Source organism: Leptinotarsa decemlineata, unplaced genomic scaffold, assembly GCF_025532065.1.
Source record: "Leptinotarsa decemlineata unplaced genomic scaffold, Ldec_3_MD MMD2_tig00000026_RagTag_RagTag, whole genome shotgun sequence".
Lineage (NCBI taxonomy): Eukaryota > Metazoa > Arthropoda > Insecta > Coleoptera > Chrysomelidae > Leptinotarsa > Leptinotarsa decemlineata.
In genome coordinates this window covers 6,143,379-6,169,922 of record NW_027412539.1, presented here as the reverse complement: position 1 = coordinate 6,169,922, position 26,544 = coordinate 6,143,379, and the positions used below count along the sequence as shown (strand labels likewise).

At 36.5% G+C, this 26,544-nt stretch overlaps 2 protein-coding genes and 1 long non-coding RNA gene across 5 annotated transcripts; 1 reads left to right on the top strand and 2 right to left on the bottom strand.

Annotated features, from left to right (window-relative positions):
• Positions 1 to 8,451: 8,451 nt before the first annotated feature.
• On the top strand, positions 8,452 to 18,917 carry LOC141480917 (uncharacterized). Its single transcript, XM_074171658.1, has 2 exons — positions 8,452 to 8,791; positions 17,733 to 18,917. The coding sequence occupies exons 1-2, from the start codon at positions 8,785 to 8,787 to the stop codon at positions 18,377 to 18,379; spliced, it is 654 nt and encodes a 217-aa protein (XP_074027759.1). The 5' UTR covers positions 8,452 to 8,784; the 3' UTR covers positions 18,380 to 18,917.
• On the bottom strand, positions 9,495 to 10,435 carry LOC111515727 (uncharacterized). Of its 2 annotated transcripts, XR_012464629.1 has the most exons (3): positions 9,991 to 10,435; positions 9,865 to 9,933; positions 9,495 to 9,802 (listed from the first exon to the last, which is right to left on the bottom strand). It is a non-coding gene; the product is annotated as an uncharacterized lncRNA (long non-coding RNA). The 2 variants fall into 2 exon arrangements; XR_012464628.1 differs by having other exon boundaries at positions 9,865 to 10,435.
• On the bottom strand, positions 12,795 to 16,890 carry LOC141480916 (uncharacterized). Of its 2 annotated transcripts, XM_074171657.1 has the most exons (3): positions 16,468 to 16,890; positions 16,342 to 16,410; positions 12,795 to 16,279 (listed from the first exon to the last, which is right to left on the bottom strand). In XM_074171657.1, the coding sequence occupies exon 3, from the start codon at positions 15,012 to 15,014 to the stop codon at positions 13,629 to 13,631; it is 1,386 nt and encodes a 461-aa protein (XP_074027758.1). In that variant the 5' UTR covers positions 15,015 to 16,279; positions 16,342 to 16,410; positions 16,468 to 16,890; the 3' UTR covers positions 12,795 to 13,628. The 2 variants fall into 2 exon arrangements, with proteins under 2 accessions (XP_074027758.1, XP_074027757.1); XM_074171656.1 differs by having other exon boundaries at positions 16,342 to 16,890.
• Positions 18,918 to 26,544: the final 7,627 nt, after the last annotated feature.

The window sequence follows — 26,544 nt, the reverse complement described above, 5'->3', positions numbered from 1 at the left end:
TTTTATTGACAAATATATAGCGTATTATTAGCAAAATAAAAATTCACTCTGTCGACGTATTAATTTTCTAGTCGCAAATCCAACTCATTTTATTCTAAATAATAATATATGCGGTATTTCATTTTTTCAATTCATCTAATTTCAGTATCCCGGATCTCTATCATTTAAAATGGCGTCGTTCTATAAAATAAATTGGTATCAGAAGCAAGCATTTCAACGTATTTTAGCTACTACGTTACCCCTATAAAACTGTTAAGAAACACTTAGTTCTGGGTTGTAACACAACTATAAGTTATAGGTTAGTTGGCAACATTTTTGCTAATAAACGACACTTTGGTGACTCTTATAATATAAATTACTTATATTCATCACATATTACTTTTTTTATGATAAATATCCGTTGTCTAATGCTAAATACATGGTGAATATTAAACATAACCTATATGAACGCCGATGAAATATTGTTGATATTAAATTTATCGTGCGTTTAGAGGAAATGACGGGTGAATATTTTGATGTCAAAATATATCTTTCAATTAGCTTCAATAATTGACCAGATATTTGATAATTCAGGCCTATATTTTTACTTGATAGTTTTGTCTGTTTGAAGTTCATTTTATCTACGTTTTAGGTATATATTTATATATATATATATATATATATATATATATATATATATATATATATATATATATATATATATATATATATATATATATTCACCATAGTTCCGTTGTCATGGGTAATTAATAACCAACTCTCATGGCCAAAAATTGATGCTGATGAGCTTATACGAATTCATAAACTAAAACGAAGTCATTTGATGACCTACCAAATTGCTGAAGAACTATTAGAGCGAAAGCTGAAGAATGACGATACAGAACAAGAAGAAATTATCAATTCTATGCAACCCAAAAAGCAAGCAGGGTTATTTTCATTCAAACAAGTTGTCACAGAAAGTATGGAAAAGCCAGAATTATGTATCTTTTATGGGACACCGTGGTTTATGGTACCTTGCTGTACCTGAATTTATCATCATTTAAAGGGTTGTAACATGAAACTGCTTCACTCAGAGAACAAAATATTCAGGTTTTCTAAATATATAACTAAAAACTGAAACTTGAAATTGCCAACCCTTTGTATTTTACAGTCTTCCAAATTGTGAATAATAAGATTGAGTTACTAAACCCAATGCCTTAAAAATATTGAATTTACTTATGGGGTACCTATACTCAATAAAAATCAAATATTTATAAGTTGCTGAGGAACTAATTTGCACCACGATATCGATGGTGTCCCACTTGAATAACTAAACAAAAATATTCTTACTAAACATAAGTAACATTTTTAAGAATTTTTCAAAGCTGTCGATGTCAGCTGGTTGTTCTTAAATGCTGCATTTTATTCTTGGTGGCAGCAAATATATATTAGCAAAATCAGTTTGATTTTATAACACTTATATTGGTGTTTTTGAATTGTAGTAAATATACCATACTATAAAATAGTTGCGAAATTATCATTCAAGTGACAATATGGTAATGAAAATAAAATAGTATCTGAAAGCATTCTAATAAAATAATTTCATTAAAGCTACAGAAAACAGTTATAAAATAAGCTTGAGATAGTTTTATAGCTATCATAAAAATCTCACAGAAAAGTGTTATAAAACTGCTACATAACAATTCACTTTTATAGGAAAATAGGTTTTATAAATTAGTTGCAAAAACGTTTCTGTGATAAGTTCCTGACTATTTTATAATGGTTTTTTAATTTTATTTCATAAACGTTTCTATGACAAATTCATAAAACACTTTTATTGCCTACAACTGTATTGTGTTCACCGATCATCTAATATAATCAATTAGCATTTTGGAAGTGATTATAAAATACTAATAAAATAAAACTGTTGCAACACCATGGAATTATAAAACAACTTTGCTGGTTGGGGGTGCAGGTGTTTTCAGTCAAAAACTCAGGACAGAGACATCAACCTGTCTAGGAACATATGCGACTGTATTTCAAGCGGAAATTTATGCTATTTAATTGTGTGCTGAGAGAATGGAAGAATCCAACCTTATACACAAGTCAATGAAAATATTCTCGGATACTCAAGAGGCGTTGGAAGCTCTTGCTTCCTACCGACAACATCTAAATTAATCTAAAGCAAATGGAACTTCAAACGTTCAAGCCAGTCTCTATATACCTACACAGTAGGTTTAATGGACTGACGCCTATCAGAAAACAACTACTCCCCTGGCTAATACCACGAAGGGCGTTGGATTATATCAGACAGGCGTCAGTGCAGGAATCTTCACAGAAAATGTCCTGCATATGCAATTGGCAATACAACTGAAAGAGTCGACCTTCAATTATGGAACGGGCACACTTGCAGACCGGTTTCGGGCTTATTAGCCACTCATCAGTGCAAGATAGTGACCATCATCGACCTAAAGTCAATGATATTCCACAATTGAAAATCGGAATTCTTTCAGAGTATTTCATTCCTCTTCCGAAGTTGGAGCGAACATCAAAAATGTCACTCCATCTAGTGGACGAGGAACTAACCAACTGCACATCCGTAATAAGAAACATCTAAATTGGTAGCAAATTGCCAAAAAAGACTCTCCTCGATAGGAAGACTAAACAGATTGTTTCTGGTCTGGATTCCTGGCCCTACTGGCCTGGAAGGCAATGAGGCTGCTGACTTCCTTGTAAAGGAGTCGGACCAGAACATGTCATTGGCATCGCTTTTGGCTTTGCCAAACAAAGATTGAACACCTGGATGGCAAGAAGATTTATGGACTTCTGGCAGAATCTTCCAAGATTGGCTCACTCCAAGGCGTTTATTCACCCTTCGAAGCTTGATACCAAACAGTTGTTGAACTTCAGTAGGGATGAATTACGATGTCTATCTAACAGGCCTTCTTACAGGGTCACTGTCATCTGAATCATCATATGCAGAGACTCGGACTGTCGGAAGACAGTGTGTGTCGTCTCTATTTGGAAAGTGAGGAAATAATACAGCACATACTTTGTGCCTGCCCCGCTGTGGACCGAATCACGAATTACGGGTTACGGTGGAGGGTCGAATAGGCCCAATCACTTTGGACCTAACCTAATCTCTCCTCCTCATGATTCCAATAATTTCTGACAGCAAACATTATTCGAATATGAACTTAATGTTTCCGGACTCTTGTACTACCTACTTGTCTATTCGCATGGAAGCTGCAAAAAAACTCAAGCAATATCTCATCCAGCGGTTGGTATCAAAATGTTATTGTTATTGAACAATCAGTGTTAATTTGATCGACAAATGATGTTTGTTGAAAACCAGAGCCCAAACACAACCCATCCATGATTCAACATCATGTAGCGCTGTTTCGACCCACCATCAGTGGTACTATGCTGAACCACAAATGACTGATTTGCAAGGCGATCAGTTGCAAAGTGAAGCTTTGACATCGACCTCCGACGAGATTCGTTTTCTGTCTCTCTCAACAGCTTTTACTGAAAGGCAACTACTAGTATGCTGTCTAAATGCGTTTCTAGATTGATGTTTCGTTTGAACAATTTTCATTTAATATTTTCGAAGCAACAATCAATTAGTCAACAATTGGTTCACCTTAGATGTAATTCATATCTTCTTTTTTTGTCAATAAATCCCAGCTCCTGAAACGAAGGTGAGTTATCAATCCCTCAGCTCAGCTTCTTTTTCTCCCTAAGCAGGTAATCTCTGGAGTGGCAAAGACATGAATTATAGAGTGCCGCATAAAATCGAAAACCTGTATTCTAATGTGAATTCGTGAGGTTGTTTCTGTCAACTTTTGTAAACCTTCAAAAAATACTGTAATGAAACAAATCAATACGTAATTGTGGTTAGATTTCTAAACCCAAATCCTTTGTCGGCAAGAGAAAATAATACAAAACTACTATTTACTGGGTGGCTCCAAAGAGATATACCAATTTATTTTCAGATCGGACCAGACGCCTTGTTGATATTGAGCTGTTTCGAAATTCGCCTGACTAGACGCTGTCAAAAAGTAATTTCCGGCATAATGGATTTCAGTGTAGAAATACTACATGGTGCCTTTTCCAGAAAATCGACTGTGGAGTAGGACGCAAATTGTTCAGCTAGTAGATTTGCTTCTTTATGGCTGTTGTTGCAATTTAACTATCCACCTGTGTTAATGGTGCAATTGTGGATTTGGATTAACAGCTTCAGCTACCGACCAGAAGGATCTAGTTCCGTTGGGTTTATCCCTAATTCTCTGATTATGAACTTCTTTGCCTGTCAGTTGGCAGCTGTTGTGAGCATTAAGAAACCTGTTTTGATTTTCGGCACCACTGCCGGTAGTTTCATTGAAAAAGAAATGCATCCATGGACGTTAGAATGATTTGCGTGACTTCAAAAGCAAAAGTTGATGCTTTTATAATAATAATAATGATGGCTAATACTTAATAATTATTATTAAACCTATCAATTTATTTAATTATAATTATTATTATATTAAATAACCTAATAATAATATTGGAGACATGATAATAGGTCTCCAATAACATTGGAGACCTTGGCTTATCAAAGCGCCTGACGTTCGCTTTTCTCAGGTCGAGTGGGCTGAAGTCGAAAACTGAGGGGTTCATCATGGCTTGCCAGGATGGTGTTTTCAACACCTTAGTCTACCGCAGTCGCGTGATGGGTATAGAGGTTCCTGACACAAGGTGCAGGGCCTGCCGCGAGGCGCCCGAGACCCTAATGCACTTGCTATCAGCATATCCAGCATATTCGGTCTCGGCCTATATCCATCGACATAACGCGGCCCTAAGAGTGCTATATTACCATCTTCGGCAGTCTTACGGTATTGACGAGACACCGGTGTTGCCCTACGCTCCGGGGAATATTGAATCCGTTGTGGGGAAGTGCCGAATTTATTGGAACTATTCGTTCCCAACCCTCAGGCTCATACAAGCTAATAAGCCTGATGTAGTCCTTCTCGACCACCAGAGCAAAATTATATTTGTCGTGGAGTTTTCAGCTCCAGGCGAGACGAATATCGTCAGAAAAGAGGAGGAGAAACGGATAAAATTTCGAGATTTTCTCTTCGAACTCCGCAGACTCTATCCAGATCACTCTGTCAAGATGGTTGTTCTGATTATTGGAGTCCTTGGTGGAATGATGTCCTCACGACTCTCGAATCTTAAAATCATACCGGCTTGCCGCACAGATGCAGAAGGCTGTCAATCTTGGCTCACTGCGCTTGCTCAGGGCACATGATTCTCGGACCCAATGATCACTTACCCAACGGTGTGGGGAGTGGTCATTGGTTGATAATGCTGGCGCGCCCTGCCGAATGTATCGGGGCTTCGGGGGATAGGGCCTGACCAGCGCACACTACGGTGAAAAAAAATAGCTTCATTGTCTCACAGTTATCCATTCACAGGATGATATAAAAAAACTAATTCTCATTACCTACCTCAAGTACATGTTAGCAATTCTAATAATGATATGAAGGATAGTGAAGAATAAATCACCATGGGCACTAATGCTATTGAAATTTGTGCAAATAACATATATTGGGGAATTGAGCTGAAACAAACATCTAACCAGGGGAAATTTCAGAAATGGTCTTGAAGATCCTTCCATTCACCTATTCGGTAATGCCAAACTTTGCGCGGCTCAGATTGTTTCCCAAAAGTTATCGATAATTCACTCAATACTGAAATCAGTTTGTAGTCAGAAGATACCAATGAGACCTTACGGTGACTGTGTAAATTTCTGGATTGGTTGTTAGGTATAGCATATTCTTTATCACAGTCAGCAATCCTGGTTGGCTCATTTATAATCTGAGTAAGTCTGCTGCTCATTGCAAAAGCTTCAGCTTCGCGACCTTGTTTGTCGTTGATATTTGTAAATTTGAGCTATTCTATATTGTGGACATTGAAGTCACCGAATATGGAAATTTTGGCAATGGGATGACTGACTTGCAGAAACTCAATGGTGTTTGCAAGTGAAGAGAATAGTTCCCTATAGTGTGTATCGCTAGGTGGTCAGTAAACGCAACATATATTTGGTGATCTTCTGGGATATTATTTTGAACCACATAACATCAAAGTTTTGGTGTTCCAGCATTTCCTCTCATTGACAGGAGAGATCGCTTCTGATAAAAAGAGATATTGCAAAGTTACGCCTGAATTGGGAGTGGAAATCATAGCCGGGATATAGAAAATTGATAGGGTCTGTTGAAGCACTGACATCATGCATTTTTTCGAATATTTCCACCCTTGAAACCGGAAACAGCGGTGTGCAAATAAGTTGACAGTTGGAGTTAGTAAACATTTTCAACACAGATATCACTGATAAGATTGTGAATAATGGCAGATGAGACCACATATTTGTCTATTAACGAACAACTAACAATTTGCATAGGGTATTTTAACACCAAGGAATACAAGGATAAAGAAGATTTCATTAAGTTAATGATGTGGTGGATCTCAGTAGTTAAAACTTATCTCACACAATTTTAGGAAAGCTATATAAACTTGTCCATAATTTGGCTAGTTGCCGAGGACAAGCTTTTGATGGATCCTCCAATATGTATGGAATATTCAAGCTCGCATTTCCTAGATTCAGCCTCTTGCAATATATACTCAAGGTTCCAACCATAGGCTAAACTTGGCTATGAGCAAAGCTTGTTCTGTTGCTTGTATCAGAAATACCATGGGAGTTATATTTATTTACTTATTTATTTCACCCTAACAGGTCTGGTGGCCTCATTACAAGGATGGATTATAAGAAATATACATGAATATACAAGCACTAGAAATGATGTGTTATATAAAACAATATAATATAAAATGGGGATGTATTACTATCTAACAACGAGCAGTACCTACTTATTACAACACATAACCAGAAAAATAAAATAAGAAATACCAGAAAAACCAATTGCTAAACTGATAAATTCTCAACATGTCTACAAACTAAAGATCTAAATTTTGTGATAGACATATACCAATCAATTTATGTCGTTTGCTAGACGGAACATGATTAAGAGGGGGGATGTGGAAGTAACAGTCACGATGGGAGTGTTGAAGTTGAGGATAGTACGAGGATCTGGGAGGTACATTAATTGGTAATAGCGAAAATAATCCTGCGAAATTTATATTGTTATTGATAATTTTGTATATAAAACTTAGTGCAAAGATTTTTCACCTAGAGTCTAAGAAGGGTATATCAAATTGAGTTCTCAATTGTGATGTTCTAATGCTGTTGTAATCGGGTTTACTACGATATTTCTTATAATATAGCTACCTTAGAAATTTGTTCTGTTTTTTTTTCCAGTTACTGTGAAGTTGTTTGGTAGTCTCCATTCCGAATCACAGAACTATATTCGAGTTTAGATCTCACTCACATCAATAAATTGATGGATGTAGCTGTTACTATGTGGTAGGAAATCATAATGAAGAAGAGAGAATTGAAACTTTCTATGTTTTTTACTACTTTTATTTGTAACTAACGTTACTGCAGTTTCGTCCTATAAGGACATTTTCAAACTTAAACATATAAGTCATTCTCAAACTTATACATATAAGTTTGAAAATATTCTTCTAGGACGAAACTGCAGTTACGTTAGTTACAAATAAAAGTGGTAAAAACATGGAAAGTTTCAATTCTCTTTTTTCATTAGTTATATCTTTCCTGACAATTTTTTCCTTGACTCCGCTGCAAGATTCAAAGCTTTGGAAGAAAAGATGCAGAAAAAGTAGTACCTCTAGCCAGGAAAACATGATTTAAAAAACTGTGTGGAACAGAATGAATAGAAAGGCACGAAACCGTGTTGACGTTCATGCATGGAACACCTTCCTGCACTTCCCACTGTCCTAGAAGCCATTGCTAGTTCACCGGAAAGTAGAGGAAGTGATGTATTTGCTTTTCTGCACTCTATTCTTTTCAATCAGTGTTGTAGTGTTGGCTGGTGTATACTGGGAATACATGAATGTGCTGCAAACTTGGCAGCTTGTGGAAGCTACAATTAAAGCATACAGGAGAAACAAGACAACATCTCTGAAACTTTCAAGGAGCTTTATAATCAGGCAAAACGAGCACAGTAATTCAAATGCCTAGGACAACAACTCGACAAAAAATCGACCTAATGGAGCTAAGGTCTCAGTGTATATCCAGTTTCTTGATTTCATTATGAATGAACTGTGACAGCAAGGTTCCTCAAAAATGAGATGGAATGTGTAGACAAGCTGCAATAACAGTTACCAGATATGAATGATGCCTACATTAGCGACATTTTTCAATAGGCAATCAAATACAATGAAGGTTTGCCTTGCTTGTCGGCCTTGAAAAGTGAGTTGCTAATTTGTAAACAAATGTGGAAACCAAATCCCGAACACTCGGCGCAAACTTACGAATTTGCCAATTGTCTACCAAACATCAGGATATTACTGCAGCTGCTGTGCACTCTTGAGGCTTTGGCACACAGAACGCGGTCTGTCGCGGCGGGCTGCGATACTGGAACGCGGCGGGAAAGCGATAATTCTATATTACACGAAAGTATATTATAATAGTCACACTGATGGCGGTCAATCGCGGCGGTCTAGTTTAGATCGCGACGACGAGCGATACACTTGTACAAATTTACAGATTTTCGCGCGATACTGAATTGTTCACAGAAGCTGTTAGAAGTTATGTGTTCCTGTATGACCATACACATGCATAATTTAAGAATATGTTAAAAAAAAAGTGAAGCATGGAACGAAATAGCAAAAACGCGAGGGATGACGGGTAAGTACCATGGCTGTATATTATTTGGTCCTATTTTTTGTAATAATATTGCAACGGCTCAATTTTCAACAGTTTTCCCAGGACGAAATGCGTTAACGCGCTGCAAAACCAAAAATGCACGGCGCGCAGTCGGAGAGTAGGCTGGGTTTAAAAAAAAAATAATAAAATATAAGAAAATGCTAGGGGGCGCCACCAGTTTATTTTCGCAGGTTCAAACTGGGGAACCTTCAGTTCTTTTGGATTTCGTCCTGTACTATACTTTGAAAACTTGGATATAAGTACAATTATGCTTATTTGGTTTGGAAAGACTATGATGATTTGTCGGGAGAGACAGATAGCAAGCTTCACCTTGAACCACTTATTTATTAAGAAAAAAAAAATTAAAAAAAGGATATATGTTTGGATGACAAAAAAATAGGTATATTAATATTATTGATAAGTACACTGAAATTCTTCAAGGTTCTAATTTATGAGTGAGTTGAGTGAAGAAGTTTAATTTCTAATAGTAACGAGTAAATACTGATTACAGCATTGTATCATACTCGAGATTACTTCTGAGTTTACCACATATGAAATTCCTATCAGTCAAAATAGGGTTAGTGATGTAGCTATAAAAAAAAATATATATATATATGTATATACTCAACGTGCGCACGTGAAGCTTACACTTTAAGGCTAATTCGTAATGAGTGGTAAGATGTCGTATAGTTGAATATGGAGAATTATATAATAGATATAAATGTAAGTATCATAAATACATATGTTTTCTCTACAGTCACAAACAAATATCATGCATCTTATCTGTCACATAATTCAGGATTCAGGTTCAGATGTAACTTGGTAACCGGCGGGTGAACAGCATTACTGCACTCTCCAATCCAACTGCACAAAAGGTATTTCATTCAAATTCATCGAGGTACATCAGAATTGTGTCACGGATTCAACTGTCTGAGACTGACTCAATACTAAGAGTAAGAGTACGATCCTAGAGTGAGACCCTTGAGTAAGACCCTAGAATGCACAACAAAATAAATTGAAACCTATTACTTAATTACTAATAAGAGTAAAACTACCTCTTTTGATGAGGGTCTACGATCATATATGAAATTCGGCAGCTACTCGATTTTGTTGGGAAGTGCTGCCTGAAAACGTTCGGTTTCGAGTTACGAGAAAATTGTGTATGAAAATCTTCGACTTACGATTTTGCAGGAATAAGCAGCGAATGTAAATCCCTCTCAAGGTACTAGTTTTCAACCAAATGTCACGAATACGTTTATAACGTATCTACACAAGAAAACATGAAAACTAGTGTAACATAAGATTCAGCAAAGAAAAATCCCAAAACTTGGATGAAAAGAAATCACTTCAAATTCTTCGTGAACCGTTCGCTACTTTTTCGACTTATTCTATCGTTCAAACTTCGAGAACTCTTTTTGTTTGTTGTTTTTTAATCCCCTGGCATTTAACACTTTTTGTGGAGTGCGTAGAATGTTTTGCTTGCCGAACTTCCTACAATCTTCAACTGTCAGTAGACAACCACAAATTCATTTTGTTCAATGGCTAGTACAGGGTGTTCCTGAATAGTCATGCTCATTTTGTTGTAACGCTAAACTAGCCGTTACAAATTCCACCTGAACCTATTAAAAAAAAAAAAATAAATAAATAAAAAAAAAAAAATGACTAACTTATTAAGGTGACGCCTTCAAGTCTTTGGCGTGCCAAGTTCCCCTGAATCTTCCATCGGAGTCCTTCAGCTCATATGTCCAGGTTGAGACCTTCTTTGAAATGATAAATGGCCCCAGGTATTTTGGTGCCAACTTGGCCGAATAATTCTTCGCCGCATCTGATAGGACATAATTTTTTCGATAAACACGATCCCCACAATTATAGGTGACGGGACGATGACGTAAATCATAAAGACGTTTATTCTTCTCTGCCGCTCTAACCAATCTTTTCTTGATATCTGCATAGAGTTCCTGAAACATTTTACTCCTATCCTGCATTAATGTGTTTCCTTCCGTTTGGTAGATGGGTGGCTGCTCACCCTGTTGGGAAAATAAGTTCGATGGCATTTCTCGTCCAAAAATGGTGAAATACGGCGTATGTCTCGTGGATTCATGAACTTGCGTACGTAATGCACAGGCCAGTTTAAAAATATGCTTGTCCCATTCTCGGTGGTTTTCAGAGATATAACACCGGATCATTGTTTCTAATGTCTTATTGACACGCTCTGTAGGGTTCGCTTGAGCATGATAGAAAGCAGTAAAAGACTGTCGAATATTATATGACTCAAGTAAGTTGTGGAACTCCTTAGATTTGAATTGGGGGCCATTATCACTTATGAGTACTTCCGGCTGCCCGAACATTAAGAGAAGATTCTCTTCGATTGCCATACATACCAACTTTGAAGTAGCATTACGAAGTGGAACTACAATGGTAAACTTACTTAGATTGTCTACTATAACTAGAATAAATTTAAATCCGCGACTCGACCTAGGTAACGGTCCTATGAGATCGCAAGACACGATTTGAAAAGGCTTGTCAGCCACCTTGCGGGGAACCAGTAAACCAGCAGGTTTCTTTTGTTCCGGTTTATTTTGACAACAAATTACACATTCTCGGACATACTTAGAAATGTCCGATTTCATTTTGGGCCAATAGTAATACTGCGCAACTCTTCGAAGAGTTTTGAATACACCAGGATGACCAGAAATTGGTTCGTCGTGGCACTTCTTTAACACTGATTTCCTACTATTTTTGGGTAACACGCGCTTCCATCTGTCTCCTTCATCTACTAGTTCCAAAGATTTACACTTGGCATCAACAGCCTTATAAAGGTTCGAACCCACGATACGCCAGGCTGGGAATCTAAGAGGATTTTTTGAAACATTATCTAGCATTTTCAAGTACCACCTATCAGTTTTGATGTCAGATTCTTCGACGGTATCTACAACTGGAACAGATCGCGAAAGCATATCTGGGACAACGTGCTCCTTTCCCTTTCTGTGTACTAGCGTGAAATTATATTGTTGAAGTTTCAGCGCCCATCTCGCTAAACGTCCCGTCGGATCCTTAAGATTATTCAACCAACACAATGACCAATGATCGGTGATCACTGTAAAATGAGAGCCCTCGATATATGGTCGCAACTTCTCGATGCTCCACAACACGGCCAGGCATTCACGCTCTGTCGTGGAATACTTCCTTTCCTGCTTAGTTAGAGATCTCGAAAGGTAGCACACGACTTTTTCACCTTCTTCAGGATATGTTTGAGTTAGGACAGCTCCAATTCCATAGGCACTGGCATCGGTCTGAATGACGAATTCCAAATCGAAATTAGGACATGACAACACAGGAGCTGATATCAGTCGTTCCTTTATGAGTTTCAACGCATCCTCCTGTCGGTCTGTCCAGCAAAATTTTACATTCCTTTTCAAAAGTTCCGTCAAAGGTTGAATTAGAGAGGAAAAATTCGGTATGAACCTGCGGTACCATGAGGCAGTACCAATGATACTACGAACATCAGACACTTTAGTGGGCGAAGGAATATTCAAAATTGCTTGCACTTTCGCAGGATCTACGTGAAGTCCATTCACATCAACAACATATCCAAGGTAATGTAGTTCTGGGCGACAAAATTGACATTTCTCCTTACTTAGTGTTAAACCAGCGGACATGAGCCTATTAAAAATCTTAGAAAGTATTTCTACATGTTTCTCAAACGTTTCAGAGACAACAACGATATCGTCCAGATAAACGAAAGCATATGGTTCAAGATCCACTCCTATAACCCTATCTATAAGTCGTTGCCAAGTAGCTGGTGCAGTATGGAGACCAAACGGTAGTCGTTTGAATTGGAAAAGTCCTCTTCCCGGTATAGTGAAAGCGGTATATTGCCGAGATGCCTTGGCAACTGGTATTTGCCAGTAGGCTGATTTAAGGTCCAAACTTGATAGAAATCTGGCATCCCTGAGGCGATCCAAAATAGTTGATATGAACGGGAGCGGATATGCATCACGCTTTGTAACACTATTTACCTTCCGGTAGTCCACACAAAATCGATATGAATTATCCTTCTTCCGCACCATGACTACTGGGCTGCTCCAAGGACTATTTGACGGCTCGATAATATCCTGCTCAAGCATTTTCTGTAATTCTTGATCCATGTACTTCATCAGAGTTGGAGATACTGGATAAAAGCGTTGCTTTATTGGCTGTACGTTATTAAGAATTTCGATATTGTGTTCCACAGCATCGGTACATCCTATACCATCACCCATCTTTTCAAAGGTGTCTTCAATTAATTTGTTCAAAATATTATATTGCTCCGGAGTCAAACAACCAAGTGGGCGTAAAGTTTCTTGAGATGGACTAGTATCAACAGCGTCAATAATACCAAATTTCCATTCATTTGATCGTAGATCAGGAATAATTCCCATGCGAACCCAAAAATCTATCCCAAGAATTAGAGTATGATTCAAATCGGGAACCACCAAAACATCTATAATTTTTTCAACTTCCCGAAGTTTAATAGGAACCCTAAGGACTCCTAGACAATTGCAATTGTTTCCGTTTGCCACCGTTACTGATTGTAACTCAGCAGGTTGTATATCAATTAAGCCAATGCTTTTGAGTAATTGCCACCCTTTATTCCCTACAATTGTTCTGCTTGCTCCAGAGTCCAGTAACCCAAGCAAATTTTTTCCAAAAATTGAAACATTCACATAAGGTCGGTCATCACCATTAGCATGAGATAAAACAAAATCTAAAACGAACTTGACCGAATTACACGAATCATCGACCAACTTTTCTCTTCGAGGCGTGGCTTGGTCAGTACCTAGCGCCTCGATTGATCGTTTCCCTGCAATTTATTACAACGTGGGCAATTGCGCACCGTGACATTTTGGTAACCACACTTGTAGCAGTATCGTTTTTGTTGTTGTCGGCAGGTAGTCGAAAGGTGCCCTAATTCTCTACAATTCCAACAACGTTTTCCGTCAGTTCTTGAAACATCTGTACTTTCTATGCTGTTTACACCCCTCTTCGTTGATTCATATCTTCTCATAGTACTCTCAGCTGGGGAAGAATGGTGCTCACTGGTGGAAGCATATGCTAGTTCTGGGATGAGACTTCTATTCTTATGCGGTGGTGGAGTATATGATTTGGCTAACTGTCTTTTTGCATCCAACTTCCGACAAGATTCCAGCAGATCAGCTATGGAGGTTATATTACCGAAAGCTAAGAATGGATGATAATATGGATCAATTCTTTCAAGAATAATTTCCAGCTGGGATTCTTCTGAAATAGGGTTTCTCATTTTCTTGAAAAGTCCCTTCATACTTGCGATATACAGACCGATATTTTCGTTTGTTCCCTGCGTACGTCGTTTAATCTCCTCAAATAGATCACGATCAAAATTATCAGGAAGAAACTGTTCGCGCATCAAGTCTACTAGTGATTCCCAATCAGTGGCCCAGTCCTTCACCATATTGAACCAAATATAAGCGTCTCCCTCGAATAAATCAACAGCATCTCGGAATAATACAGCTCGGGAAATACCACGAGAACGTCTCCTCTCGTCGACTTTCTCCAAAAATGTACTCAATGACATGTCTCCTTTCTTTCCAGTGAATCTCAGTCCCCAGTCGCGTACTGGTACGGGTTTTATCCGGGTGATAATATCGTCTTCCTCACTTGAATCTCCGTCCAGATCAACAGTAGAGCTCTGAGCTCCAGGATCACCAACAGTACCTCGTATGACCGATAAGTCAAACACAGTTGAGTCCCTACCTTTCCGAAATTTCTTGCTCTTCTCTTGTAATTTATCGAAAGCCAGAAGCAATTTGAGCCTTATGTCTGAAATGCATTTCTTTTCAACTTCACTTTCTGGGTGAGCACGGTTCAGTCGGCCTAGAGAGTGCGCAATTTTAGAGGTGATACTTTTATATTTTCCATCTTGCTCAGTACCTTCGAATTCGTTGATAGCTAATTCTATAGTATCCAAGTTACTCTTCAGTGACTGCGAATCCTCTGAGAAAGCATAATGGTATATAGGGTTCTTGATAGCAAGAGAAGTCTTCTCCAAACGTAAAGCATTGCGAAGTACCGCTCTCAACTCCGTGACGACAAGATTTGTACCATCCAGGCCTCGGACTATCAATTCATACAGCAGTTCTTCTTTGGTGAGACGGTTTGGATCAATCTTGATCTTTGTAGTTGCCATAGTAGGATAATTTGTATTAAAAAAAAATCTTATGTGTGGTAAGTTCAAGCACAACAAAAAAAAAAAAAGTAAGAAATTGAAATAACTTAGGAATAAACTGAAATAACAAAAGAATACTCGGCGTCGGTGGATGTAGCACTAAAATGCGTTCAAATCAATTGAGAAATTGAAAAAAACTCAAAAATCAACAAAAATAACAAAAGGACGCCTGGCGTCGGTGCGAAAATTTAAGGGTCAATTTCATAAACACAAAATATTGAGACGTCTCAGTTAAAGCGAAGCCCCACGTTGGGCGCCAAATTTGCAACGGCTCAATTTTCAACAGTTTTCCCAGGACGAAATGCGTTAACGCGCTGCAAAACCAAAAATGCACGGCGCGCAGTCGGAGAGTAGGCTGGGTTTAAAAAAAAAATAATAAAATATAAGAAAATGCTAGGGGGCGCCACCAGTTTATTTTCGCAGGTTCAAACTGGGGAACCTTCAGTTCTTTTGGATTTCGTCCTGTACTATACTTTGAAAACTTGGATATAAGTACAATTATGCTTATTTGGTTTGGAAAGACTATGATGATTTGTCGGGAGAGACAGATAGCAAGCTTCACCTTGAACCACTTATTTATTAAGGAAAAAAAAAATTAAAAAAAGGATATATGTTTGGATGACAAAAAAATAGGTATATTAATATTATTGATAAGTACACTGAAATTCTTCAAGGTTCTAATTTATGAGTGAGTTGAGTGAAGAAGTTTAATTTCTAATAGTAACGAGTAAATACTGATTACAGCATTGTATCATACTCGAGATTACTTCTGAGTTTACCACATATGAAATTCCTATCAGTCAAAATAGGGTTAGTGATGTAGCTATAAAAAAAAATATATATATATATGTATATACTCAACGTGCGCACGTGAAGCTTACACTTTAAGGCTAATTCGTAATGAGTGGTAAGATGTCGTATAGTTGAATATGGAGAATTATATAATAGATATAAATGTAAGTATCATAAATACATATGTTTTCTCTACAGTCACAAACAAATATCATGCATCTTATCTGTCACATAATTCAGGATTCAGGTTCAGATGTAACTTGGTAACCGGCGGGTGAACAGCATTACTGCACTCTCCAATCCAACTGCACAAAAGGTATTTCATTCAAATTCATCGAGGTACATCAGAATTGTGTCACGGATTCAACTGTCTGAGACTGACTCAATACTAAGAGTAAGAGTACGATCCTAGAGTGAGACCCTTGAGTAAGACCCTAGAATGCACAACAAAATAAATTGAAACCTATTACTTAATTACTAATAAGAGTAAAACTACCTCTTTTGATGAGGGTCTACGATCATATATGAAATTCGGCAGCTACTCGATTTTGTTGGGAAGTGCTGCCTGAAAACGTTCGGTTTCGAGTTACGAGAAAATTGTGTATGAAAATCTTCGACTTACGATTTTGCAGGAATAAGCAGCGAATGTAAATCCCTCTCAAGGTACTAGTTTTCAACCAAATGTCACGAATACGTTTATAACGTATCTACACAAGAAAACATGAAAACTAGTGTAACATAAGATTCAGCAAAGAAAAATCCCAAAACTTGGATGAAAAGAAATCACTTCAAATTCTTCGTGAACCGTTCGCTACTTTTTCGACTTATTCTATCGTTCAAACTTCGAGAACTCGTTTTGTTTGTTGTTTTTTAATCCCCTGGCATTTAACACTTTTTGTGGAGTGCGTAGAATGTTTTGCTTGCCGAACTTCCTACAATCTTCAACTGTCAGTAGACAACCACAAATTCATTTTGTTCAATGGCTAGTACAGGGTGTTCCTGAATAGTCATGCTCATTTTGTTGTAACGCTAAACTAGCCGTTACAATATAATTGTGCAAGCAGCATGCTGCTTTCACAATCCAGTCAGCAGTTTGAGCATCAGTTACTATGGCTCTTAGGAAAACTCGCCACTTCATGGCCAATATGCCGAATGCATTTTCGACTACACGACGCGCTCGGCTGAGCTGTGAATTAAATTTTTTCTTTTTTGCGTTATTGATAACTCCAGTTTTTGGGTACGGTCTCATCAAATAAGTTTGCAGTGCAAATCCTTCGTCTCCTACAAATACATGCGGTACTGGGTCCTCTCTTCCTGGAAGTGGTTTCGGGGCTAAAATAGTTTTATTTTCAATATACTGTTGGTAGAAAGCTGAGTTTTCAAAGATAGCGCTATCACTGTGACGCCCATAATGCCAATATCCACTACCATAAATTTGTAATATGGGTCAACGATAGCAAGGAGAACTATGGAGAAATAATTTTTGTAACAAAAATAGGCTGAGCCACTACGACGAGGACATTTCAACTTAATATGCTTTCCGTCTATGCTTCCAAGGCAGTTTGGGAAGCCCCAAAGTTCCAAAAAATCCTCAACAGATTGTACCCACATCTGTCTGGTGGGTGATGGCAAATAAATTGGCTGTAGGGTTTTCCAAATTTCTTGGCAGGCATTTCTCACAATTTTGGAAACAGTTGATCGTCCCACTCGATAAGAAAAAGCGATAGTCTGATGGCTGTCACCTGTCGCCAAATATCTGAAAAGAAAAAGAAAAATGTTCAGTTAGCTTTGCTGTGCGGCGATGTGATTAAAAAAAAATGAAAACTGATTTTTGAACCCTTCAGAGGTCTCTAATTACGTTATCTAATTAATTTATTTTTGTTTCAGCTGAAACAGCAGAACAAAAGTGGAAAAATTTACGTGATTCCTACATGAGATACAAGAAGTTCACAAAGGGTGAAACAGGTCAGGCCAAGAAGTACCATAAGGGGCCTTGGAGTACCCACATGAATTTTTTTGATTATACCCTCAAACCACGTTCGCATAGTAGCAATATACCACCAGAAGATGTAACAGAAACTGAAGAAACCAGGTTATCTGAAACAGAAAATTTGTTGATGTCTGACGATACCCAACAAACAAATGCATCTAGCGAACATTCTTCAGCGACTTTACTATTACCAGCTCGACAAAAAAAGAAAAAAAGGAAGTCGTATAGTCACTCATCAACTGAAAACTGCCCAGATGATGTCGACAAAGTGATTGATTTTTTATCAAATAAAAGAAGCAAACAGGGCCCTGATGGGATTGATCATTTGTTTTTAAGTTATGCTGCGACCTTCAGAAAATTCAATCCATTGACTCAGGCAACAATGAAAATAAAGCTTGCCACATTATTTGCAGAAAATGAAATTGAGGAGCTAGAAGCACACTCAACATCAGCCCCAAAGGCATCCACATCCCATTCACGATCTTTTTCGAGGGATGAATACACTTACCCTAATGTTATTTTTTGGTTTAAATTTAAATTTTGAGTTTTATTTTTTTGTTCCATTCCAAGTTTAAACACTCTATAAACTATAATTGTAATATTCATAACATGTTAATTAAACTGTAGTTTGTATATCACACATAAAGTGTATGTTTTTTAGTACTTACCTTAAACAAATGGCTAATCTTTCTCTTGTATGAATTGGTTTCCTTCAGTTCGTGGTGCACTTAGCAATATTTATCTTTAAAAGGTCATGTAATTCCTCAAAACACAACCTCGACATGCGGAAATATTGAAAAAATCTATCTTCATGCGACTGTAGTTCAATACAAAGACGATGGTATTCACCAAATTGTTCTCTTTTTTTATTGATGGGATGCACCCAGCAACGTCTCTTCTTTTTCTTTTTTTTTAGAGCAAAGAGAAGGAGAATAAGTTCTTCGTCAGAGCTGGACATTGCGAACACATGCACAACCGAACACATAATAATTTCGCAACCTGTGTGGCATTATAGATCGCTTTGCCGCTGCGAAGATCGCGCGATAGCAGCCCGCCGCGACAGACCGCGTTCTGTGTGCCAAAGCCTTTACTGTGACTACCAGTACGACAGGTAGAACTTTTTCAGCTTTGCGTCGTTTAAAAACATATGTACGCAATATAATGACTGAAGAGAGAATGAATGGTTTGGCTTTACTGCACGTACACCAGGATATTTCTGATACAATGAAGACTGAATAGATATATAGATATTTATTCAATCTGTTATGGTTGCTTTACAACATGAGATAAGTCACAGTACATAAAGAGAGAAAATATTTTCATTAGATATAAACATTAAGAAAAAAAACATTACAAACATTCTAGTCGTTACAAATTGGTTGAGAATAATTAGAATGAAATAAAATATAAAATGTTTAAAGATAAACACATGTTAAAATACATTGAAACAGAACTGCAATAAAAGGCATGGCGGATGAGAAATGTTTCCAAAGATAATTTAAAATGTTTCATATTGGTAATGAGTTTCAAGTCTTCAGGCAAAAAATTGAACAAATGTGCTCCAGTATTGCGCTGAGTCTTGGACCTATACATAAGAGAGACCATTAATGAATTTGCTTGACAAAAAGTCATTATAATCTACTTTATAATTCATTGCTGGTACCTGAACATTTCTTCGCTCAATGTTAATGATGAAAAGGGTTAATTTCAATACACATATTTTTCTTATTGTTAGTAATAATACAGTATTAAAAAATAAGCAATGGTTTTTATATTTTTTTCAAATGTCTGTTCCTGAATGCATACTATTAAACATCCATAGAAATCATTCAAGAACTCTGTGCTTTATGAAAGAGTTATACACCCCATACTCTGAGTCGTAAACTGCTCCCCCCCCCCAAATGATTTTCTGGATCCTCCACTGCGCAAGATGCCACAACTTTTGGCAGCGAGCATGTAACTGTTTTTGAACTGATAATGTAGGGGCTATTATTTCAAATAGCTAGTTTCAATCGAACAATAAAAGAAAATAAAACATAAGAACCTTTCTAAAGTCGATTCAACTTTATATGATGAACTATAGTGGTAGGCTAGAAATAGACGACAAATAAACGTTGAAATATTACAATCAGATACATATTTTCCTCTGTTATCTTCTTTTTCGCCATCTCAATCTAAAACGTAATTTGAGTTAGGAGAACTACTTTCAGGCGGATAATATTTTGACCATAAACGTCATTCTTGACTTTCAAAAACCCACACTCCAGCGGTCTCTTTGACAAATCCTAGTATCCTTAAGCGGAACACTTACACCAAGAGATCCGAGGAATAAAAGTGAGATTTTGAAATTTAAAGAGCTTCGGTATACTGATGGGAATCGGAGATAAGCCCTCTAGTGTGTCACATGACATCAAGACTCTAATCTAAATCGCATTACGAGGAACGATTTCACCGAGCACTTCCTCTGAATTCCTGCCATTTTAAAGCAACCTCCCTGCTTCTTATCGATTACGAGATTTCTAAACCCCGTTTATTCCACAAGTCAGAGAGAAGAAATTGTTAGATTGATATCCCTTGAAATACAAAAATTTGTAACTTTAATTTCTAATATTTATTTATTTGACCCATACAAATTTATTAGTTTTCTTACATGGATTCTCATTATCAGAATTATAGATAATGTTACGGAAGCGCAGAAGGGCCACATATTTTTATTATTTGTTTTTTGGAAATTACGACTTTGAATCTCGAAATTTCGACTTTTATCTCCAAATTTTGACTTTAATTTCGACTTTAAAGTCGAAATTTCGAATTTGAAGTAATAATTTCGAGATTAAAGTCGAAAATTTGAGTTTGAATTCGAAATTTCGAGATAAAAGTCGAAATTTAGAGATAAAAGTCGAAATTTCGGGATCAAAGTCGAAATTTCGAGATTGAATTCGAAATTTCGAGATTCAAAGTCGTAATTTCCAAGAAACAAATAATAAAAATATGTGGCCCTTCTATGCTTCCGTAAAATGTAAATGTAACTTGAAAAATATATGTTTTATTTACTATTTCAAGAGAAATTTCCTAATTTACCACTCATATCTCAAGGAACAATAAGCAAAATAGAGAAGCAGTTTCGCGAGCTTGGTCATGTGAGGCAAATAAAAAAAGCAGCTGCTTTTAATAATAATGTGGGAAAACCCACATTTATTGTCCATCCACTACATTCAATGTTAACCATACAAAGATAGTAAACATATTAAAAGAAAATAAAATGCATCCCTATAAAATGATACCTACTCAGGAGCTCATGGAAGACGATTTTGAGAGAAGAACTTATTTTTATCAGCAAATGATGGACATGTTGGATAACAATATCATCCAATCAGATGACGTTATGTTTTCTGATGAGTGTATTTTGTCTTTTCACGGTCATGCTAATCGACAAAATTGCCGCTACTGGTCAACGGAAAATCCTCACTGGATGAGGTAAGAACACACATAATATCCTCAAAAGGTTAATGTTTAGGCAGGAATTGTAGGTAACCAATATCATTGGTCCCTTTTTCATTGAGGGCAACCTGAATGGCGATAATTATTTGCCACTACTTCAAAATGATGTCATTCTAAGTTTTGCAAATTTATAACCTGATCCAGGAAACCCTCAAGTTCTAGTGAATACGATAGCGCGATCACCTGATCTTTCATCATTAGATTTTTTTTTATGGGGATATGTATAGAGCAATGTGTACAAAACTAAACTTTCAGATTTGAATGACTTAAAAGAACGAATAACACTTGCGATTAGATCGGTCACTCCTGATGTGTTGAATAATGTTAAAAGACAGTTTTATTTGAGATTAGGATGTTGCCAAGACGTTGGCGGTGAACATTTTGAACATCGACTTCGTTAACACCCATAGTTGAATGTTGAATTATATTTTACATTTGACATGTTTCGGGATTTTTTTTAAATATGTACAGTAACCGAAATAATGAATTTTACTTTTACGCACTGTAGAAACATTAAACATAGTTGTATGTCGAGTTAAGGCGCGAAGGAACATGAAACGAAATCAAGCCTAGGATTTCAGGGGAATTAATACGATTATCGATTATTTTATATATGAATAGTAGGGATGACAAATTGCGTCTTTGATCAAATCATAATATTTTGAATTCGTTTCTTAATAGAAATGTTTGCATTGAATTGTAATCAGGCTATTTATGATATTTCCTAAAGTAAAGATATCGAAGAAATTTGTTTTGAACCTTTTCAAATTCTTTTAAAGTAGTTTGTTAATGTTGTTAATGTCTTTTTGTAGTGATACGCAGTCTCAAACAACTTGAATACATTTTAAAATTTCGAGATGATGTGTATAGAGTAGACAATGTGAATGATGTGAGACCAAAGGTGAATCATCGATAAATAATAAGAATAGAAGTCGTCCTAGATTCGATCCCTTAGGAACACCGAAATTGGCATGGAATTTTTTCGAAGTGTTTTCATTATGTTAAACAATGCATATGTGTATATTTACCTATGTAATTAGACCATTAGGTCAGTTTGGATACAAATAAATAAGGCTCAACATCAACCGGAAATAAATTCTTCAAAAAGTTTATCTATTTTTGCAAAGTGTCAAAATACCGAGACCGAAGGTGAATCATTGATGAATAATAAGAATAGAAGAAGTCCTAGATTCGATCCCTTAGGAACACCGAAATTGACATGGAATTTTTTCGAAGTGTTTTCATTATGTTTAACAATGCATATATGTATATTTACCCATGTAATTAGACCAATAGGTCTGTTTGGATACAAATAAATAAGGCTTAATATCAACCGGAAATATATTCTTCAAAAAGTTTATCTATTTTGGCAAAGTGTCAAAATAATGTAATATTTTTACACGAAATAACTGGCTGTGATATGGCATCTGCATTTGTCAGCAAGAGTTTAAAAAAAAAGTAATTTGACTCTACAAGAAGTTATCACCAACGAAATTCGCTTTCTTCGAGCCCAAAAAAAAATACGTGTTGATATTAGTTTCCATATGCATATTTCATTAAAAGTACGCGAAATAAAAAACAATTGCAATTAGCTTCTCTTCCTCCGACCTCAGCGGCTGCTCATCAACATCTCTTACAGGTATATTATCAAGTTCAAGTGTGACTTGGTTACCAGCTAGACCCAGCTTGACCATACATTATAAGCAGTTCAGATTCTACTGCGACCTGCGGCGGAAAAATTGTTTGCAACTATAAAAAGGAATGTATTGCCAAAGACTACAGAATACTATAAGACGTGTCACTCGCTCATTTTTCGACATCTGAGAAATCTCGCCGCCCGCTAGCGACAGCGGGTAATTACCAGCCGAGGTAGTACAGTGTGTCGCTTGAAGTTACCAGTTCTCGTCGGCACACGAGATATAAAGGTTGTCCGTATTGTTTGGTATTGTCAAAGACTACAGAATCGGTAAACTTTGGTATTGTGATTGTGTTGTGTTCGTTCGGAGTTCGAAATATTTATTTTGTGAAAATGTCGACGTATTGCTCAGTGGATGGTTGTCTGAGTACGGTGGGAAGCCCAGGTATTTCGTTTTTCCGCTGCCCAAAGTACAGTGAAAGGTATGCATTCAATATATTCACCATTAATTTTTATTTTACCTATCTATACCTTTTATGGTTTTGTTGTATAAAATTATTCATAATGAAATATACCGCCGGCATTTGCCAATCCAAACTCATTTCAATCTTTTTTCAAAATGTTCAGTTTATCGATTGATATACTTGAATTTTTTTTAGGTGTCAACGTTGGAAAAATGTATTAGGCTTTATTGGGAATCATAGATATGCTAATCTTACCCCAGAGCAGAGTCACAATAGAATTAAAATTTGCAGCTTACATTTTAGAGCCGATGATATTGTGAATTCTCGTATTCATAGCTATGCTGTTCCTCAATTGCGTCTGCCTCAAGATGGTTCTCAGAAAGGTTGGTTCAGTGAAGTTTATAGATTCAAATGATGAAAAAATCTTATTCCACTTTTTAACATATGAAATTTACAATATCAATTTTGTTGTTTAAACCTTCCAGATGATGATGCCATTGCCGGTACTAGCAAGGATTTTATTTACATTGATTCTCAGGTTCAAACGGATCAATTAGGATCACGAGGTGAAATATCTTTTCGTTATATTATATACTTACCTGATCTATTTTTATATGCTTCGGAAACAAAAACGATGACAAGAAAACAATTATTGAAAGTACGTACATCTTTCTTTTAGATGAATGCAGCCAAACATCTGCTAAACTCTCTTCGGGAACTCCAAGAAAAGTGGCATTACGAAAAAAAATTGTATCACTAGAGAAAAAAGTAGCTTCAACATCGAAAAGAACACTGGACGAAACCGGAATTACTCTGGATGATGTTTTCAAGTTTCTGGATCGAAAATATCCTGAGCAATATTGTAAGCTCTTGAAAGCACAGCTTTCTTTGATAAATAAAGCACCAAAAGGGTCCAGGTATAGTGACGAATTCAAACAGTTTGCATTGACTGTTTATTTTCTTGGTCCGAAAGCGTACAAAAAATTTTCAACAATTTGTAGATTACCGTCAAAAAGTACACTTCATCGTTTCACGAAAAATTGGATTGTTGAACCAGGCTTCAACGATTTTATTTTTCGTGTTATTGAATTCAGGATTGGGCTCATGAAGGAGAAAGAAAGAGATTGTATTTTATGCCTAGACGAAATATCTTCGAAATCTCATCTTTATTATGATATTTCCAGAGACAAAATAGTAGGTTTCCAAACGAGTTTGAATGGGACCTCTACTGACATAGCAAGTAGTGCTCTAACAGTAATGGTCAGAGGTTTGGCAAGCAATTGGGAAATACCACTTGCATACTTTTTCTATAAGACATCAGCAACTTCTGATGATTTGAAAGATATTTTGTTCAAAACGGTACGAAGATGCAAAAGTATAGGCCAAATGTCATGGGGGTGGTTTCTGATCAGGGTTCAAATTTTCAGAAGTTGGTGAAAACTTTGAATATTACAGACGAAAATCCCATATTTCTGATAGACGATCATAAACTTGTATATTTGTTTGATATCCCGCACTTACTGAAGTCGACACGAAACAATTTGTTTTCCTATCAGTTTTTACTTCTGGGTGGAGAAACAAAAAAACATTACATATAAACAATGTATAATTATGATAGAACTAAACAATATAAATTGGCTCCTAAACTTAATAATGACCACATTTATCCAAATAATTTTCAAAAAATGAAAGTCAAGTTGGCTTCCCAAGTTTTGAGTCACTCTGTAGCCGTGGCTATGCACACATACATTGACTTCAATATTTTGTCCAAGGAAGCATTAGTTACTGCTGATTTCATTAAAAAAATGAATGATCTTTTTGATTTATTGAATTCGAGCAATTTTGAGAAATGTCAGGCTTTTATGGGAACGGAAAAGCAGATGAAATGTCTTCAAGAAGCCTATGTCATGTTTCAAAATCTCCAAGTAAAAAAACACGATGGCGAAAATGTCACGAAACAATTGAAATTCATTTTTGGGTGGAAGTTGACTTTGAAAGCAGTTTTTGCCTTGTGGGAGATGTTGAAAGAACGTGATTATAAATATTTGTTCACGCGTAATTTGAATCAAGATTGTTTGGAGAATTTTTTTGGACAGATCAGAAATTGTTCTGGCAACGCAAAGAATCCAACACCCATACAGTTTTGTAGAGCTTTCAAAAAAATATTTGCTTTGAAATATTTTGATTCTAGTGAAGGTGCTAATTGTATGGATGATGTTAATGACGTTTTGTTAAGTTTGACGCCAGAATTAACTGAACAATGTCGATACATCCTTGCTACACCCGACATTCCAAACTATGCTCCTTTGAAAGTTTTCACTCGAGATTATAAGAACCTTAAAAGTCCCGAAGGAAACGCTCTTGTCTATGTCACAGGATACCTCATGAAAAAATGTCTCATGCAACATTCGTGTGACATTTGCATACATTTTAGCAAATCCTCAGAAAACCTTCTTGATCAAGATGTAATTTTCTGTAAGCTAAAGGCTTACAGTACCGACAAATCATCGTTTGGTGGATTAACCGTACCATCAAGAGATATTGTTGACCATGTAATAGAGATGGAAAACATATTCATTGAAAATTTTGATAAAATCGGCAGTGAGAAGGGAATTGGACAGTATTTGAAAACAAAATATTCGAAAATTCTTTTCTCACATCCATGTCAAAAATTCCCTTCGATTATTATATATCTTTATATACAAGAGTTCGGATATACTTTACTTTAAAATTCATGAACCAGGACATGAAGATTGTTGGGAAACATAAATCATGCAATGTAAAATTGAATATTTTAAATCATTTATAAACATATAACATTATATAATTGTATTATTTTTGTTAATAAAACATGTTTTTCTGAACGTATGTTTATCATTTCATCAGTAAATCACTCTGATCTGTTTCTTAGATCTTTATTCATGAGTTCATCTATCATGTTTCTAGAAGTTGATCGACAAACAACTACTTTCGTATCTTTGTTTATCTGTCTGATACAACCGAGCAAGCGAAGTTTCAACTTCGGAACGTCCCCTGTAGATATCGCGAATAGGAACTGCCCTCGTATAACTGTCATGCGGCCGGCGGCTTCCGGACATCGTCTGTCGG

What these genes read in the sequence shown, in the direction of transcription:
- LOC141480916 (XM_074171656.1), bottom strand. Translation starts at nt 15,014, where the DNA reads ATGGCAACTACAAAGATCAAGATTGATCCAAACCGTCTCACCAAAGAA.